This window comes from Lacerta agilis, chromosome 6 (genome assembly GCF_009819535.1).
Source record: "Lacerta agilis isolate rLacAgi1 chromosome 6, rLacAgi1.pri, whole genome shotgun sequence".
In the NCBI taxonomy this organism is placed as follows: Eukaryota; Metazoa; Chordata; class Lepidosauria; order Squamata; family Lacertidae; genus Lacerta; species Lacerta agilis.
Genome location: NC_046317.1, coordinates 56,461,601 through 56,474,082, shown reverse-complemented (window position 1 = coordinate 56,474,082; position 12,482 = coordinate 56,461,601). Strand labels below are relative to the sequence as shown.

General features: G+C 42.3%; 1 protein-coding gene across 4 annotated transcripts in view; it reads right to left on the bottom strand.

Annotated features, from left to right (window-relative positions):
- SRGAP2 (SLIT-ROBO Rho GTPase activating protein 2) overlaps positions 1 to 12,482 on the bottom strand; it is a 192,917-nt gene that overhangs the window by 32,715 nt on the left and 147,720 nt on the right. For all 4 annotated transcript variants that reach the window (XM_033152860.1, XM_033152862.1, XM_033152863.1 and 1 more), the window contains exons 11-13: positions 9,642 to 9,726; positions 6,740 to 6,767; positions 1,564 to 1,591 (exon numbers count right to left, since the gene is read on the bottom strand). In XM_033152860.1, the coding sequence (XP_033008751.1) occupies positions 1,564 to 1,591; positions 6,740 to 6,767; positions 9,642 to 9,726 (141 nt within the window). The remainder of the gene's footprint in view (positions 1 to 1,563; positions 1,592 to 6,739; positions 6,768 to 9,641; positions 9,727 to 12,482) is intronic.

Below are 12,482 nucleotides of genomic sequence, written 5' to 3'. Positions count from 1 at the left end.
AAAGCAGAAGAGGAAGGAAAGCTGAGCGGCCAACAACCTGAGTAAACAATTACAGTAGACAGAAGCAATAAGCTGAGTAGCATAAATGTGAGTATATACCGTAGGAGAATTATGATACACTGCTTATACAGGCTAGTGCCATTAGAGGGCAATAGCTTCAAACTCAGAGGCCCCAGACAGTAGAGGATAAGGGGAGAGAACACACACACAAAGGGGGGGGGCATAAAAGTTTTTATCTATATGAAACAGTTCACACTGCTGTGTTAAATCCAAGTGAGTAAAGGATAAATGCTAAGCCTACAACAAAGTATACTAAAATATCATCAGGAGATGCTCTTGCCCAGGACCCTTTAGCCTCAAGGCCCCTTTCCCTCTCTGTATCCCTGGAGTTCCAATGCCATGTGCAACAGCTTAGGACCACAGAGCAGCCTTGTCTATTGACTCACTGACTATGCACTCAGTTATCTGAATACATTGTCTCAAGGTGACCTGCCCACTCCAGAGCTTCCCCTGGACAATTCAAAGGCAATTGCTTTGCTTTGCTTACACTGCTTTGGAGCCAGTGTTGGCTTATGGCACCAAGGGTGTCCAAACTTTTTTCAAAGAGGGCCAGATTTGATGAAAAGGCCAACCAAAGTTGTTGAGCTTTTTATGACCTTTTTTTAGGCCCCTGAAATGGACTTTGGACATGCCCGTCCTATGCAGTCTCTGTCCCTCCCTCCCTCCCTCCCAAGCAAATAGATCAGGGTGGAGTGTCTTACTAAGATCTATCTTCCCCTAGCATTCAGCTAAGCAACTCTACAAGCCATAGTGTCATCTAGAGAAAAAGGAAGAAGAGTTTGGATTTGATATCCTGCTTTATCACTACCCGAAGGAGTCTCAAAGCAGCAAACATTCTCCTTTCCCTTCCTCTCCCACAACAAACACTCTGTGAGGTGAGTGGGACTGAGAGACTTCAAAGAAGTGTGACTAGCCCAAGGTCACCCAGCAGCTGCATGTGGAGGAGTGGCGACGCGAACCCGGTTCACCAGATTACGAGTCTACTACTCTTAACCACTACACCACGCTGGCTCTCAAGAGGGGGAGGAGGAAAAAGCAAGAGATAAAGACAATTAAATATTCTCCATCAAGTATAGGCTTGAAGTCTGGAGGCCCTTCTATGTCAGATTGAAGCAGCTTGCTGTTGTATACTGTGGACATAATCACTCCCCAAAAGGGTTCAGTGTCGCTGCTAGTAATGACTAGGTCTGAGGCGTCTCTAAATAGAGAAGTGTTCATTTGGTGTTTCATAAGCTTAGTGATTTATCAAACACAAAACTAATATTGGTTTAGGTTTTTTCCTTGAAACAACAATCCATTATGCAGATTCTTTTGGGTAAGGAGGAGATTATGCATTCCCTCCTTTGAGGATTGCACTTGCCGGTTGTCTTGATTTGGCCAAGGTAATTTGGGTTGGTCCCATCATTTCCCCCGCTATGAAATATTGGTGGCAGGAAATAACATCTGGCAATCATATAAATGGCATCAATTAATCTTTCTGTAATTGTATGAAGTCTTTATTACCTGCTTCCTTATGGTAGAACTGCGTCTGCTGTTGATCCCAAAGTCAAGACGAGTCATGATTGATCAAGGAGCGAGAAGAGGAAAAGAAAGCAAAGGCATATGTCAACATAATCACCTACAATCCAAATGCAGCCCCACTTGGTATATAAATGCAGTTACAGGTAGGTAGCTGTGTTGGTCTGCCATAGTCAAAACAAAACAATAATCAAAAAAATTCCTTCCAGTAGCACCTTAGCAACCAACGAAGTTTGTTCTTGGTATGGGCTTTCATATGCATGCACACTTCTTCAGATACACAAAAGCTCATACCAAGAACAAACTTAGTTGGTCTCTAAGGTGCTACTGGAAGGAATTTTTTAATTTTTAATTTTGTTTTGGTATGTAAATGGTTCTTCCTGGGGGTGGAGAGGAACCAGAGGCAGAAAAAAATCCACTCATTTACTCCTGACTTTTAGAAACATTAAGTGGTCTAAAATAAAAGCCCAAAATGGACGCAGCAAAGCTTATTGCTAACATAAGGCTATACTTAACCTTTTACTTCCAACTGCAGAAAAACCCATTATAAACCTCCATCATTCTCATGTCAGTTAGTGATAATTTGCAGTCCGCACCACACTAAGGTAGGTGAGTTCTGCTGAGTGATTTAGAACCACAAGGGGGAGGAAAAAAACGCAAATTGGTTTCTCTTGTGGAGATTAATATAAACCTATTAATGTTTCTTTATTAAAACAAGTGCCCAAGAAAAGGAAAGCGACAGACAAATTAAACCACACTGAAATGACAAGCTATGTTACAAATGGCCTCGTGATTACTGTTTGTGTTCTTGGATGTTAGTGTATGATCCAAAGAGGAAGGAATGGCTTTATTTATTTATTTATTTATTTATTTATTTATTTATTTATTTCCAAGCCTTCTCCACTAGGGAGAGAAGGAAATGAGAACCTCTTGTATCATTTCTCTGTAGAAAGTTCTTGTCCTGACTGCATTTCATTTGAGGGCAGACGCACTTAAATTCTTTGTTAAGTGCAAGGAACTGTACTATCAGATGGGAGTTGATAGCTAAGCAGCATACATATACCATTGCTATAAATAGTATGGGAGTAGCCTTACAAAAGAGTAAATAAGTTGTGTGATGTGCAGCCACCCATTCTGACCACATCCAGTGTGAGCTGGAGATGTTGTCTGGATAGAAAACAGTAACAGACTTCCCAGGCTGTGAATTTCTGTTGAGAAGCAGGAAGGGTACCTAGACAGTATATGCTTGGTACCAACAGAAGGACTAAGAATCCTTCTCTGGAGTCCTGAAGGTCTATGGAAGTTTAGCTGGTCCTTTGTAATTCCCTTATTTAAGGATTTTTGCAAGTTCCATCTATGGAACTCAGGTACTTACTCAGCCATGTGAGTGGCTCATCCTGAAAATGTGTGAAGCTACATTTGGTTTGACTGTCTCAGACTGTTTTCTCTAACTTCTATTGTGCCTGCATTCATTGTAGAGAGGAACACAGTAATCTACCTTATATCTGTTGGAAGCTGCCCGAGTGTCTAGGGCAACCCAATCAGATGGGAAGAGTAGTAGTAGTAGTAGTAGTAGAAGAAGAAGAATCCCATCGAGCTCAGTATTGTCTACAACACTGAGAAACAGTGGCTGTCCAGAGTTTCAGGCCAGAGATTGAACCTGAAATCTTATAGCTCTAGCTTTGCCCTTCTATTTGTTTCTCATATACAGTCGTACATTGGCTTTCGAACAGCTTAGTTCTTGTACATTTTGGCTCCCAAATGTCTCAAACATGGAAGTGACTGTTCCGGTTTACGAACTATTTTTGGAAGCCGAATGTCCGGAGGGGCTTCTGCGGATTCTGATTGGCTGCAGGAGCTTCCTGCAGCCAATCAGAAGCCGTGCTTTGGTTTCTGAACATTTTGGAAGTCAAATGGACTTCCGGAACGGATTCTGTTCGACATCCAAGGTACGACTGTAGTAGTTTTAGGGATGTAAAAAAAAAAAAAACCCTGTTAAAGGGCAGCAGTCCACTGCATAGGAGCACGATTTAATATTATCACAACACACAAATTGATAGAAGCTTCTACTTCAGTGGAAAGTGTAAATATGGATATAAGATATGGATAAATCCATGCATTAACAAAATCTGTTGTGGCTCAAGAAAATGGTAAATGCAGAGCACAATGGCAATGCTCTAGTGCACGGGTGGCCATCAGAGTGCTATTTAGATGTTCTGAACTATAACGTCCACTATTCTTAATCACTGGGTGTTCTGGCTCAGAAACAGAATCCACCACATCTGGAGGGCTACCTTGTCCAACCTTTATTGATCTTATGTCAAAAAATTGTCTTCAAGTATCTCTGAGTTCAGCTCATCCACCTGTTATGTGGGAGCACTTCTCTTTACCCTTGAAAAGATGCTTCAAATCAGCTCTAATAGCCTTGATCCATTTGTCTTCTCTACACCTTTGCTTCTGATTCAGCCATTTCTGTTCTGCCAAATGAATTGCAGAAGATACAAACTACTGAAAAGTCCCTGGATCATGAAACCAAACTCCCCGCCAGGACAGATGGTTGCTGAGTCTGTGAGGAAAGCAATCTTGCTTGCACACTTAAGAACCATAATGGCACTTTTAATATTGAGGTATTCTGATGAAAAAGGAAGGATGACCAAGCTGCAGGGTTGGTGTCGGAGGCGGGGAGGGGGGGAAGAGATTAATGTCACAGGAATGTAATATATTTTAAATTATCAACCCTAAATGATTCCCCAATATTTAATGTTGTTCTGCAATGAATAATATTTTATTATTACAGCTGTCAGACCCTAATTAGGACCTGTCAGCTCTGCTTTACTATGAGAAATGCAAAATGAAGTAATGACTCCAGATATGGAATAATCACCCTCCCTTTGTTAGAAAGGCTCATGTATGCGCTCGCACTCTCTCCACATGTACATGACTTCTAAGCCAATACAGAAAGGCAATTTGGAGATCTGCAATGTTTCAAAGAAGGCCTCATCAAAAGTCATATTTTTCTATTATTATTTCCACATATACGGTGACATTTATGATAGCATGATTGATGCCGGGCCCAGTTATAACAAAACGTTTATTTTCTCCACTGCTGCAATCCAATTCCATGTCAGACCAGATGAGGTCAATAGGCCAAAGTGAAAGAAAACCCCTTCTATGACTGATCCCTCCCCATCCCCATTAAACAATCAAAAGCTCTTCAGGTATTTATTTCAGGGCTTTTTATCCCCCATGACAAGAGGAGTTCCAGCAGAGCACAATGTCTTCTCTAGCCTGGAAAAATGAAAGATGTTTAGACCAGGGGAAAAAGAAGAGGAGAGATGACAGCATATTAACAAATTGGCACACCCTTTCCCTCTCATAAGCAAGTTTGTCAGGGTGGAACTATATGTGATGCTCATCAAAAGCCAAACCCTCTCCTCATGTTATTGAAAGATACATATTTATGTTGTTTCCCAGCTCCATTAGGAGTCAAGGATGATCTCACAATTTGTGTAGAATTGCCTAAACTTTATGGGGCTGGGAGGACAACTTGACACGAGTTTCCACTTTTGGTGGCATCCCCATTGTTGTTTAGTGACAGGAGTGAGCCAGCAGTAAATCACACCAAGCATGTGGAGTTAACTCCTTAATAGCAAAAACAAGATCTGCACAGGAATGTCAGGCCTAATGAGCACAGCAACTCATTTCCAGTAGGTCTTGCTCCGATGAAGGAGCTGTTGCGACAGAAGGTCCCCACTTCCCCACAGCTGCGTAAGTCCTCTCCTCTCCAGGGCTTTCCCCAAGCAATCTGAGATTTCTCCTGTGTGAAGCTTACCTATCCTCCTCCCTTTTCATTCCTCTCCTGGTTCTAGGAGACCAGGGGGGAGGGGAGCTCATTGCAGTAAAAGGGGGAGACAACCATGCCTCATCTCTGTCTCCTGGCCTCCCTTCTCTCCTGCTTCAGCTTCTGCCTCTGGGCCTAGACGTCTTTGCCAGACTCTCCCAGCTCACTAAACCCTGTTACCTCTTCAGCTTCTTACACCTCCTCCTCCCAGTTTACTCCCTCTTCTCCTTCTGACCACTCATCGTCATCCCACCATCAATTCCCAGGCTCTGAGCCTTTTTCCCTTGGTGGTTCCCCAGATGGTTCCTCTGTGTCCAACCAGTTCCTGACATCTAGTATCTATTTCTGCCCTTAGACCCAGGTTAGACAGCACAACCCATGTGTTAGAATTCTCGGTAATTAATATCAATTTATCCAAATTCCCCCAGTCGTAACAACTCTACTTCAATAGCATGTCTTATTTTGGGTCTGTTCACACTTAATGCTAAGCCATGGTTTGAATGCAATCGCCACCATCCTGGTGTCTTCTGAATGTTTTAAACTATAACATCCAATACACTTTGCGAGCAAGCTTTGAAAACCGGGAATTATGGTGGGAGTTGCAGCTGAAAATATGTGGAGGGCACCAGGTTAGCAAAGGCTGGCTTAGTGATATGGGCTCAAGCTCGAGTGAGGACAAGGGAAGGCTTGTGGGCTCCCTGCCCCTCTCCCCTCCCTTCTGTGCAGTCAGGGGAAAGGAATTCTGAAACATTCACTTTCTGTTTCCATGAATGGTGACTTGTTACATATGAACCAAAGACAGTGGTTTAAAACAATCCGGTAAGTTTCAAAATCAGCCAATTTGAAGCCATCAATTATGAAGCTAGTTTGTTTTAACTAACCAGAGATTTAACTAACTAGTGTTTGCAAACCACAATGCCCAGTTCATACATAACAAGAAGCAAGGATTCACGGAAGCCCTTCCACAACACCAGACATGTCGTCTTGGGGTGGGGGTGAGGAGCATACAAGCCCAAGGTTCCATGGGCTCATTCTAGCTTATGCACATAGTGCTAAGCCATGGTTTAGTGTTACATGTGACTCAGTCCTTTCTTGTGTTGTGGCCGTTTTGTGGGAGCCTGCTTCAAAGGCTTTCATATGGAGGCTTACATTTCCAGAAGCTGCATTTTTGTTTTTAGGGAAAAAATACAAACATAAGAAGTACCATCAAAATGAGCAGTAGTTTGAAGGAGAATTGGCAAGTGCGTTGTTTGCAAGAAAAGGACTGTTTGGGTTAGTGGAAGACACTGAAACAACAAAGCTGCTTGGAACCACACCTACCTGGCAAGAGAGCAGTCAGTCCTTTGACCTGTTAAGAGAAAAACAGCTATGTTTCAAAAGGAGAGAGACTTGTAGCAGACAGGAGGAAGGGTGGGTGTAATTTCAACCTTGGTTTGGGGGCAAAAGGGACTGGGCGGCTTAAATAAATAAAGAAGCGTAACACTGAGCATCTCCCCCCAGTCTTTGCCTGCTCCTGTTGTTATGGAGATCAAGAGAGCATGTCCCCACAGGCAAGGCTCCTCCATGGCTAACCAGGAAATGCACAAAACAGCTCCAAGCTGCATGAAGACTCTTTGGAAAGCATTGTTTTTAGAAATTGGTTTTCTAGAGATGCAATAATTGTTGACTGCTAGTGCCAAAGGAGAGCCACGCTACTTCTCCCTCCGACATCTTCCCAGAAGGAATCAGCAGTGAAGAGAGATTATGTTTTATGAAACCACTTGGAGAGACTGAAAACATTCACAGTTTTGCTAGCCCACAAGCATGAGGTGCCAGCATCTCATCTATTTCAGGAGTCATGGGTTTAAATGATATTTTCTGGAATCATATTTATATACCAAAAAACAAAAAAACAACAACCCGCCAACCTACCAACAACCTTATTATGGCTTGGAAGGAAAGGGCCCAAACCACTATGCCTAGTGCTGATACAGGCAATATTTAAAAATACCACAGTTAAGGTTTTAAAAAAGGAGGAGGATAGACACACAAATTATTTGGCACATATCAGAGCTCAGACAGTTTTTAAGTTGCCTTATGCAATGGAATGTTGCTGATTTGCATCAACTAAGGACTTGGCCTGATAGCTCAAGAATTAAAAATGAAGGGATGGGAATGAAGCTAATTGTTGATCATGGGAAATAAATAACCCATTTTGAACAGTCACTTTCTCCCTCCCAACATATACCTCAATTACCCAGAATGGTGCATAATTTATAGCAACATTATTCCAAACCAGAGTTTCTTACCATCTGTCCCACTTCCATCACAGAATATTCATATGTATAAATTACACGGCTGTGGCAACATCAAAGGGCTATAGCATTACAGTGACAAATATGCAGATGGAAGGCAGGGAAATAATCACTCGCAGATAGAGAGATCTGCTGGTACTTTTTATTAACGGAACTTGTCATCTTCAGATTAAAATAACTGGCAAATGAAGCCAAACGTCACCTTGAAGGGAAGTGGGGGGGGGGGGTGAGGCAAGACACAAACCCCTATCAAGTTGCTCCAAAGTTAGGCAAGATAGGCACTCTGCCAAATAACCCTTCTCAGTGCTAAAGTTTTAGAAAGACGATTCTATGATTTCAGTCACCCTCTATTGACTGCAATAGCATTTATAAACTGGTTAGGATTGGGATCTAAAATTGCTTCAGTTTATAGTGTTCTGATTTGGAGTAGCAAGGAAATACATTTTTCTAAGTTCCTTGTTCTCCAATACAATTGCATCCATGTTGTTGTTGTTGTTTTAATGGCTCAAACTCAGGGACAAGGACCTTTGTAACCACATTTCAACCCAATCCACAACAGCATTACAGAAGCAAAAGGGTCTCTCTGACTTTAGAAAGTCAAAAAAGAAAGACATTTAGCTTTCTTTCTTCTTCCTCTGCAGGAGTCATTTTAGCGGGTCAGGCAGGTTAAGAAGAGCCATACGCTGGAATGCAGAAGTCAGCTATGACCCAGGAATGCGATTCATCCCAGGAGCAGCATGAGCATTATATCCAGACACTCAGAGGGAGAAAATGCTCCCAGGAAATGGCATTACTTGTTCTACTTTTTTGATAGACAAATAGTTTCTTGTGCCAGAAAACCTGGAATATGTGTCCATTGCCTCATTTGACTTTCTATGGATAAGAGTCACTTTAAAAATAACCAACAGCTTTATCTAACAAATTTGTGGATCCAGAATGCAAAGCACTTTCCAGACTATTCACATTAATGTTCATAGGCACACGTAGATGATTTGAAGAAATAAAAATGTTTTGTCACTGTATTCATTGTACCAATATGATGCTGTACTCAAAGGAGCTAATTCTGAGCCAGAGGCATTCAGCCATATGGCTCAGAGCAGATTTTGCAAGAAAGAAAGGAAGCGTTGGCAAAAAGACTTTTATAACGTATTACAGTTCAGAACAAACCCTCTGATTTAGCTCCTTTCCCCAAAGACCTGAATCCTGTAAATGGGAAACAGATCAACACAGACAGCTACAATGAAAGCCGGAGCTGGTCTTTGTTGTGATATGAACAGATAATTCTATCGAGTCTAGGATTACCTCGCCTTGCCCTTCCCCAGAAGCTGGACAGATGGGTTTTTCATGGGCAGTCAGATACATAAACTTCTGGTGGCACCTTGGTTCAACATCAGTGTCATAGACAACTAATCATTCCAGCTCCAGCTGCTGGTGGTCCAAGCAGTTTAGTGAAGTCACAACAGGCTGTGCAATGGTAGAATGGTTACCTCCAATTCTACCTATGACTATCCCTTTTATCCTGGATTTCTTAAAAGAGTCCACACAGAGATGAAAGGCAAACCAGTTCACGTGGAATTTTTTTTTCCTTAAATGATAAAAATATTTGCATGCTAGGAGAAACAAAGTAATTACTAGGATTACCCCAATTTGATTCTGTGGAATTGTTATAATGGATGGGGGAAGTGGAGGGGGAGGGGAAATAGGCATATGCTTCAGTTAAACAAATAGATGATGCACATTATTGGCTCATTAAGCACTTCCCTTTCATCATTACTTAAGCAGTGCAGTAGGGATTGAATAATAAATTCATAAAACATGACTTTGTCCACTTAGCATTGATAATCCAAGAGTGTTATGCTCAGTCAGCTGCCTAATTCAGTAATTACGAGGGATGGGCTGACACAATGACAAGTGATTCCCAGACTTACTTTCTCCCAGAGTCTTCTGAAGGAGGTCATGTTTTGCCTGAAGCTTGGTGATGAGGTTCCGCCCTTCCAGATACTCCTTCAACTTCTGTTGGAGCAAAAAGAAGCCAAGGATCAGAATCTATGTCTAGGACGCAGAAGGACTATGGACCAAGAGACCGGAACGGACCAAGATACCCCCCCATGTGACAAAGAGCTTAGGGTACATCAAATCATCATGCTAACCATGCAATAACTAAGACCTAAATAACCAAGACCTTTCACAAAAGCACACACAACCTAACACAAGGCAGCTCAGTAGAGTGAAGGAGCTTTCACAAATAATTATCATTGTGGTTGTGCATCAGATGAAAAGCAGTATCAGCCAACACAAGTATCCTTCATAGCTCTGGCCTAACCTTGCTGAATGATAGCATAGCCTATTTCTTTGCCATCTTACGGATATTAAAACAATACCTTTTGGGCTAGCAATCAGATTGTACTGCAAATCTGGGGTAGTGCTGGCAGAAGAATTTGTGTGGGGCTTAGCCTACTGATGAGAACATTTAAAACAAGCCATTCAAAAAACCCAAGGACTTTATCCATTCCTGGACCCATATAGAGACATGAGATCTATAGAATTTTTAAGGGCACAAATGAAAGAGCACTCATCCCTACTGCAGTTTCCAGAAACTGGCATTCAGAAGCAAACTTCCTACAACTGCAGACGCACAGAACTGCCATCATGGCTAGCAATCACTGATAGCCTTTAATAGAGCCCTTTAGCTTTGCACTACGTACTGAAGTTACAAATATGCTTGGGTGTTAGGGTACCTCATTTGATTGGCTCATGGCCCTCAGCCCTGCTCCCTGTTAATATCCTGTCCATTTTGTGGTGGGAAACATGGGAAATTCCCTTTCTCCTCAAGCATCAATATTACCCTGGTCTCCCCTTTGCCTGGCAGTGTCTGGAATCAAGTCCATCTATTGCCTTGGGTAGCTCCTCTCCTTAAGTAACACCAGGGGTCAGCAAACTTCTTCAGCAGGGGGCTGGTCCACCGTCCCTCAGACCTTGTGGTGGGCCGGACTATATTTTGAAAAAAAATAATGAACGAATTCCTATGCCCCACAAATAACCCAGAGGTGCACTTTAAATAAAAGCACACATTCTACTCATGTAAAAACACCAGGCAGGCCCCACAAATAACCCAGAGATGCATTTTAAATAAAAGGACACATTCTACTCATGTAAAAACATGCTGATTCCCGGACCGTCCGTGGGCCGGATTGAGAAGGTGATTGGGCCGCATCCGGCCCCTGAGCCTTAGTTTGGGGAAACCTGAGTAACACAATCCTTTAAAGTGTTTGCCCCCAAGGGACTATATTGTGCAATGTGCTCCGTTTCCAAGGGCCCTTTCCTCATTCAGGCTATTTGAAGCCAATTCAGACTATACAGGATAAAAGTCTCATGAGAACTTCCCTTGGGTGGTTTGCTACAACATCAGCTAGAGCTCCCTTCCTTGCTTCATCTCTGTGTTTGTTTCTCTCCTTGGGTTAGTCAGGAACCTTAATAGGACATGAGGACCTGTGTTCTCACTTAAAGAAACAATAGCCAAGGGACTGGTTTGGGATCCAGTGGATCCCAAACTGGTTACGCACCCCTTTTCTCTGCCTCTGGAATGCCTCATTTTGTGGCCTTCCACTGGCTACTGCCAGTGAGAATCCTGCAGTAGTGATTTTGCCTTCCCACACATTCGGCATGCAGGAGAAGCTCTGCACTGGTGGCAGCTGGCAGGAGGTCTGCTTAGCAGGCAGAGCTGGGCAGGGCAGAGGGACACTTGCACCCAGTCCAACATGCACCTCTCGCCCTCCAACCCAGTGTGTGTTATATGCTGAATTATTCTGCAACAGAAACTTGAAAAATTCACAGGACAACCTTTAAGCAACACATTATCAGGGAAAGGTCTTTATTTTCAGGGAAAGTGTCTAGCTATCATTGTGACATTTTCACATTTATTTCTTACTTACCAGTAATTTTAACTTCAAATATTTTTATTTCAGTGTCCTAGCTCATTACAGTGTTACGGATTACAACTCTGTGCAGTTAAAATAAGCAGTGTTAAATCCCCCACTTTAAAGGGCAAAGCTTTCAAAAATCAAAGTAATGGGGGGAAAGTGGGAGGGAGGAAGGAAAAATTACTATCAAGTACCGGTATTTCCAATGCTGATTTAAAAGGAAAAAAAATATCCAGAAAAGTTTGTCCATAAATTCTCAAGAAGCCTTAAAATTAAGTGCATTGTATAGCACAAAACTAACACAACTGCAAATAAATTTAGGATTTAAATGAGCAGTCAAACCAACCCACACTATCCTAAGAAGCGGAGGAACACAATGCCAAAGCACAGTGTCATTAGAGAAACCTTTCATTGCAAGCATGTTCACAGTTCAGTGGTTTGCTCCCTGCTGTCAGTCAAGGCCCCATTAAAATAAATAACCACTTGATAATAAGACATGACAGATTGCCTGCCTGGAGCAAATTTAAACCTGAAGGTGAGACTCTGAGCCCTAAACTATTAGATAGCTATATGCAGATTACAAAATAAAATAAAGTCCACAATGCAGCCCAATGATTAGAACAAACAGTTCAATCCCATATTAATATGGGCGTTTAGAAAATTATAGTATGCAGCATTTGGGCATAACGGAAAACTATGTTTCACCACTCATTAGAAGTGGACTGTTCTAATCACTTCCCCTTCTGTGCAGAGGAAAGGAAGAAGGGAACATGTAATCCCAAGCCTACTGCTACATACTCCTGATCCTCCAAACTAGGATTTGGAGATTGGTTAAATGCAGCTACAGGC